The sequence below is a fragment of the Lycium ferocissimum genome, chromosome 4 (genome assembly GCF_029784015.1).
Source record: "Lycium ferocissimum isolate CSIRO_LF1 chromosome 4, AGI_CSIRO_Lferr_CH_V1, whole genome shotgun sequence".
NCBI lineage: Eukaryota > Viridiplantae > Streptophyta > Magnoliopsida > Solanales > Solanaceae > Lycium > Lycium ferocissimum.
The window spans coordinates 22,432,364-22,439,671 of NC_081345.1; the positions used below are offsets into that span (position 1 = coordinate 22,432,364).

Sequence of the window (7,308 nt, forward strand, 5' to 3'; positions counted from 1 at the left end):
CTAAAAATGGAGTTTACATTTTTTTACGAATGGTTTCCTAATAGTTTCCTAAAATTAGGTGGCGACTCTGAAAAATTTACAAAACCAGAGGAAACATAGTCATAAGTTGTGAACTAGTTTTAATCCGTTAAAAATAGGGCATGCCACGCAGTAATGCCCTTATTTTGGGGTGGTCTTTATTTTTGCCCATCAAAGTATTTAATTTTTGCCCTTCGCCTAAAACTTCAGGGTTTCGGGTTCGAACCCCTGCTCAGGCGAAAAGTTTAAAAAAAAATCGCTAGGCTGAGTTTGCCTGCAAACTATGCCTTAAGGTAGAGTTTTGCAGGTAAACTATGCCTTAGCAAACTCTACCTGATAAGACATAGTTTGCAGGAAACGTTGCCTCATCAGGCATAGTTTGCCTTATGCCTTAATTTTGCCTTCAAATAAGGCAGAGTTTTGAGGGAAAAATTCTGCCTTGCGATTTCAAACTTCTGCCTTGCGAAATTCCTTCTTTTTTATTTTTTACTGAGCTAGGGTTCGAACCCACAACCTCGGGGTATTAGGCGAGGGGCAAAAATTAAAGACCACCCCGAAGGAAGGGCAATCAGCGCAAAAAAATACCTTAACAACTTGTATAAGAAATTATTAATTGCGGCTCATGCCCCGGGACACAAATTACTCATCAAGGAAAAATCTTTTATGATATGTGAAACTAATATAATATACATAAATATACATATAATATACATAATCAGTGTATAAGTTTTTTACACTTTGGCTAACCCCGATAATTAATCTTGGCTCACGGGCCAAAAATGAAAAAATATCTTCTCTATAACTACAGAATAAGCACAAAGGTAACTTAGCATGTGATAATAAACAACGGAAGACGGAGAGCTAATAATTTTACAATGCTTGCTGGGGGTAATATATGATTTACTGATTAAACTTTTGATAATGACAACCATAGCCAATGAATGCGAAAATCATAGCTCCATGTAAAAGTCCTACAATCTAAAGTCGTATCTACATATATATATAGCCTTATAGGAGGATGAGAATTTTGGTATAATGCATGTAGTAGTAATTTAAAGAAGTTAGGTACAGATTTCTTTTTTCCTCTTTCCTAACATTTAAGGATTTATTAGGATTTAAAAACAATTTCATCGTGGATAATGGCTTTCATCAAAATATTACATCAACAAAATATTAAATAAAATTTTAATCTAAATAGATATTTTTGTTAGTATATCTGCTCTGTAGAATGTAAATCACGTTAAGCTAAGTTATTATTTAGATCTTCGGCTACTCCTTGAATCTTTTGTATCTTCTTATAGGTGATTCTTTTTCTTGGATGATTTTATGGTTGTATATGATATTTGGCTATATGTATCCGTACTTAAGTATAGATTTCAGTGCACTATGCTTAACAGTTGTGTTTGTATGTGTAAGACTTGATTTGGATGAAAATTAAGCGAATTCAAAGCGAAAAAAGGCTAATATTAATGGGGCAATTAGCAGGGATGCCCCTTATTTTGGCCCTCAAATTGCGGGTTTCTAATTTTTATCCTTCGCCTAGAATATCCCGAGGTTCTAGAATCGAACCCCAGCTCAGGCATAAAAATAAAATATAATTCGCAAGGCAAGACTTTTGGAAAAGTCTGTCTTATGCGGCATAGGTTGCCTTAAGGCATAACTAAAGTTCTGCCGGATTCGGTATAGGTTGCCTTATAAGGCAGACTTTTAATTATGACTTAAGGCAACCTATGTCGGATCCGGCATAACTTTAGTTATGCTTTTAGACAGCCTATGCCGCATAAGACAGATTTTTCCCAAAGCCTTGCCTTACGATTATTTTATTTTTATTTTTTACTGAGCAGGGGTTCGAACCTAGAACCTCGGGGTATTTTCGGCCACTTTTTAAGCAAAAGTCAAAAATTAAAGACCAGCAATTTGAGGGACAAAAACTAAAGACCACCCCAAAAGAAGGCCAATCCGAGCGAAAAAATGATATTAATGGCCGAAAGGACGCAACAACTCCCCAGGCATGGCGTCGCAGTCCCAAGGTGGCCAACACTTTTGCAAAATTTCTAGAAGGTTGAGTACATGAATCCCAGTGTTCTGCAGTATCACCGCAATCAAACGCCTGTTTTTTGCGTGGATTGCCCTTCTTTTGGGGCGGTCTTTAATTTTTTCCCCTCAAATTGCTGATCTTTAATTTTTGTCCTGCGCTTAAAAAGGTCGCCGAAAATATTCCGAGGTTCTGGATTCGAACCGCTGCTCAGAAAAAGAAAAAAAAAATCGCAAGACAAGGCTTTTGCCAAAAGTCTGCCTTATGCGACAGACTTTGCCTTAAGGCATAACTAAAAGTCTGCCAGACAATATGTCTTAAGGCAAAATCTGTCGCCTCCGGCAGACATTTAGTTATGCCTTACAAGGCAAAGTCTGCCGTCTATGGCATAGGTTCTATGTAACTTCGCCCGAATAGGCATAGGTTCATAGAAACCTATGCCTTGCGAAATTATTATTATTTTTTACTCTGCTAGGTTTCGAACCCGGAACATCGGAGTATTTTCGACCACCTTTTTAAGTGAAGCGCAAAAATTAAAGACCAGCGCATTGAGGGGCAAAAATAAAGACCAGTCCGTATGAAGCGCAATCGTGCAAATTGCGCGTCAAAGACTGCTCTCGGGAGCTCAGAGTTTTGTGCCTCTAAGCCCAACTAGTGCTCTTTGGAGTTTGTTGTTAAGAATTGATCTTCGGTCTAACTCAATCCAAAAGCTAGTTCCAAGCCATATAAGGAGACCAAGGACCACTTAACTCACCGATATGGGAGAACTCAACATTTGTTAGGATGAGTTTGGTCAAATTGTTTTATGTATGCATACATAATACTTTTAAAACTCTATAAAGTGACCATGAGCACACATGTTTGATCTTTATGAGCACTGTGAAACTCATACTAAAATCTGTAGAGCGCTCACGATTTATAAATTCTAGATCCGTCACTAAAGTCAGCGCGCATACACAATGTGGCGGTTGTATGGCACCAGTGAAGAAATCCTATTAATGAAACTGCAGGGATATTTTTATTCGAGGACGTTCGTATATATACCATATAAAAAAATATTGCAACCTGACTCTTCTATTTGGATGCAAGAAGAATACGACCAGAGCATCATTTAGCATGGATTCACTAAGTTTTGCCTTTTCGTAATTTTCTCACTGCAATTTATGATTCCTTAGATTATTGAGGCTGTTACCACAATTATGCGTGACTAAGAGCCCGTTTGGATGGGCTTATGACTTTTGACTTATAAGCCAAAAGCCATAAGTTGAAATTCTATCTTATGGCTTTCGGCTTATTTATGTTGTTTTGGCTTACAAATAAGTGCTTAAAAACACTTTTCTTATTTTACCCAAACACTACAAAAGTGCTTAAAAGCACCTAAAATAAGTCAATCCAAACAGACTCTAATTCTTTTAGGGGTCGTTTGGTATGATGGATAAGGAAAAATAGTCCTGGAATAAGAATTTAGTACCACCATATTCCTTGTTTGGTTGCTAGTTCTGGGATAAGTTATCTCAGGAATAAAAATAGTACTGGGATAAGTTATCCCTGGCAGAGGGTGGAATAACAATCCGAGGACTAGTTATCCCATGATAAAATAATGAAACTGACAAAAATAGCCTTGAGGTTCCTCAAATCCTTTTTCTACTAAATAAGGTGGAGGGTATTTTTGTAAACAAACAACTTTTTCTTAAAAATTATGCAATATATGTTACTTTTAATACAACAAACCAAACAATCAATAAGAAATAATATAAAAATAACTAATAAAAACATAAATAATCTTAGTATAACTAATTCCAACATAACTAATCCCATCATAACTTGTCTTCAAACCAAACGACCCCTTAGTTCTAGGGTGGAATTATCCATGAATGTTGCCCTCTGGATTTTGAATTGATTACTTTCATTTATATATCATATAGTTCTTTACTTAATTTTGTGCTTGATTATTTTAATGCTGAGCACGATTCATAAATCATGAATTGAGCTGGTCAGATCGGATATGAGCTACGGATAAAGTATCCGATTGGCCTATATTTGACACAGATAAAGAACGGGTCGAGCATGAATACCCATATCTTTTACAAGATTGAAATCAAAGTCGTTCACTTTTCCTCTATTTTTCTAGCTTCAACAAGTTTGGACGATTGTAATCTTTTGTTTGTTCTATTTTGGCATTTGCTCATTCAGTTGCAATGGTGTGTATATACAAAGGAGGAAAATACTTGTATAATACCTCATTTTGTTGAAAGCTGATTTTTGAATTGTGAGGTTTATCCTCTGTTTTGCTTATTACTGTTAGTAGGTTGTTAGTTATTTTGAATTGTGACGTTATCCTCTATTTTTCTTACTGCTAGTAGTAGATAGGCTCCTGTGACTATGCAGAGGTTAGCTCATTGCTTAAAGAAAGAAGCATGGAAACTATAAAAGTTAGCTAAACCTATTTTTCTATGTGGCATTTATAAATTAGGCTAGTGGCTAAACTTGCAGTTCAAAAAATCAACGAATTGTCCTTATAAATAAGATACTCTTGTAAACAATATTGGTCACCCATCTAATAACACTCTTCCAATCTTTCATTAGTCATGCAGACTACAAGTTTCTCCCAATTCAAAATTCAATCGATTGTACGGGCGCCACCTCGCCCTACAACCACCATAATCCATGGCAAAACCACCTCATCCCGGAGGATACCTACCGTCGTCGCGGTGGCTCCATCACGTCACCAGGTTACTCACTCAATGCCACCAGAAAAATTGGAAGTCTTCAAGTCTTTAGAATCTTGGGTTTCCGAAAGTGTCCTCCCCCTTCGTCAGCCTGTAGAGAAATGTTGGCAGCCCATTGAGTTTCTCCCTGACCCATCTCAAGGGCCTGATAAATTCGAGGAAGAGGTCCGGTCCCTAAGGCAACGAGTTTTAGGGCTTTCAGATGAGTACTTTGTGATGCTTGTGGGTAATATGCTAACTGAGGATGCTTTGCCCACTTATCAGACCGTATTTAATACGTGGGATGGAGTACGCGATGAGACTGGGTCCAGCCCATGTCCATGGGCAATTTGGATTCGGTCATGGACAGCTGAGGAGAACCGACATGGCGATTTATTACGGACTTATCTTTATCTTTCCGGGAGAGTGGATATGTTGATGATTGAGAAGACACTACAATACTTGATTGGAGCTGGAATGGTAAGGATTGTTCTGAGCATTTTCATAAAATTATTTACTTAAATAGTGTACAGTTTTTTATATTATCAGGTGATGATGACTTGTAACGCGAGATAATTTAGTGAGGTTTATGAAGTTATCCCAGATGTAATTAACTTATTCTGGAATGTGGTGTCATATTTCCGGATCAAAATATAAAAGTTCAAGTGAGATTTACTTTTAATTAACTAGGCCAAAGTTGATGACTTTTAAAGGACCAGAGAAAAGTGATTTTTATGTGATAAACTTTAAGTTGGATGAATTTGATTGTCATAAAAAAATGACTTTTGTCTTATAAACTTTAAATTTGAATGACGTTTATGTCACATAAAATAGAAAAGTAACTTTTATGTGATAAACTCAAAGTTGAATAACCACCGGTCAAATTTACTCCTCTATTGAGATTAAGGCGATGTTTGAACTATAAGTTCTTCATCTTACTACTTTTATTGAAAATCATCCGAATTTATTGAAATGTAATTGTTTGACCGTGTAAATAAGTAGTTTTTGAGTCTGAAAATATTAGTCTTGTAGGAAAAATCATATAAGAAGCAATTGCATGCAACTTTTTTTTATAAATATTTTATATATGATAATATAAGTTGCTCATCGTGAATCTTTGCGTCTTAGGATAATGGGAATAGAGAACAATCCGTATTTGGGCTTTGTGTACGTATCATTTCAAGAGCGAGCGACGTTTTCATCGCATGGCAATATGGCTAGGCTAGCTAAAGAGGGCGGAGACCCCATGCTAGCACGTATATGTGGAATCATTGCAGCAGACGAGAAGCGTCACGAGAATGCCTACACAAGAATTATTGAGAAGTTACTTGAAGTGGACCCAAATGAGACTATGCTAGCCATTGCGAAGATGATGAAGAAGAAAATCATAATGCCAATGCATCTCATGTACGATGGGCAAGATCCTAATATATTTGAGCACTTCTCTGCTGTTACTCAAAGGCAGGGGGTTTATACATCTCGTGATTATGCCGAAATATTAGAATTTTTTATAACACGGTGGGAATTGGAAAAGCTTGAGGGCTTGACGGGCGAAGCAAGACGTGCACAAGATTCTGTGTGCGGGCTTCCATATAGGGTTAGAAAGTTGGAAAATCGAGCCAAGAAATTAGAGCCACGTCAGGTGAAGTTTAGCTGGATTTTTAATAAGCAAGTGAGTGTTTAGATGTATTTCTTTGTAATAACGATATAAAACAAAACTTATCCTTTCACTAATAATAGTCCTTCTGGCTTATTAAGCTACTAAAATAAATTTGTTTTGAGATGTACTTCTTGTTAAAAATGTTATTTGAAAAAATGTTTGGGAGAGTAGCAGTTTTGTATTTGGCTAGATTATTTGAGAAGTGCTTTTGTTATTAATCTGTATTTAGTCAATATTTTCAAAGTGCTTTACTAAATCATTTGAGAAGTGTTGTTATAATTAGTTTGTGTTTGACTAATATTTTCAAAGTGCTTTTAGTTAAGTGTTAAATTATGAAAAAAGTTAACATTACTAATTAATTTGGTAAATATGAATTTTTGATATGAGTAATCTTATCATTTGGAATAACTACTTATGTTGACTTCCTACTTAAAAGCTGAAGATTAAAACAATTTTTACTACAATTATTCAAAATCACTTTTTTCACTAATATAACGTGGCAAAACACCTTCATTCTCTAAAATAAATATCTTTTACTTTTTCTTTTTGGAAAAAATAAATACTTTTACTGTACGATACGTTTTTACCAAGCTACTACATGTCTATCCACAATAAAACTGATCCATTTAATGTTATTACAAAAATATCTCAAATCCAGATACAAAGCATAAGACATCCTTGCCGTTTTAGCAAAACATGGTTGGTTATTTTGTCTTTAGAAATCTAAATAAGACAAAACTTTTGAGCTTATAGCACCAACAAACAATGCAACAACAGTACTTGAAGGGACTAATATGCTTTAAAACTAACTTTAATTACAACAAGCAGCCATGTCAATAATGAGCTATTTGTTTCAGTTTTCTAATGATAGAGAAAAATACACCGTT

General features: G+C 35.7%; 1 protein-coding gene across 1 annotated transcript; it reads left to right on the top strand.

Moving 5' to 3' along the window:
- The first annotated feature begins 4,641 nt into the window (after positions 1–4,641).
- LOC132051848 (stearoyl-[acyl-carrier-protein] 9-desaturase 6, chloroplastic-like) lies at positions 4,642–6,445 on the top strand. The gene is made up of 2 exons (XM_059443095.1): positions 4,642–5,240; positions 5,890–6,445. Exons 1-2 carry the CDS (start codon positions 4,642–4,644, stop codon positions 6,443–6,445), a joined length of 1,155 nt encoding a protein of 384 aa, XP_059299078.1.
- The last annotated feature ends 863 nt before the right edge of the window (positions 6,446–7,308 follow it).

What these genes read in the sequence shown, in the direction of transcription:
- LOC132051848 (XM_059443095.1), top strand. Translation starts at nt 4,642, where the DNA reads ATGCAGACTACAAGTTTCTCCCAATTCAAAATTCAATCGATTGTACGG. An exon ending in TACTTGATTGGAGCTGGAAT is followed by an intron (nt 5,241 to 5,889) that starts GGTAAGGATTGT and finishes TTTGCGTCTTAG; the next exon opens with GATAATGGGAATAGAGAACA.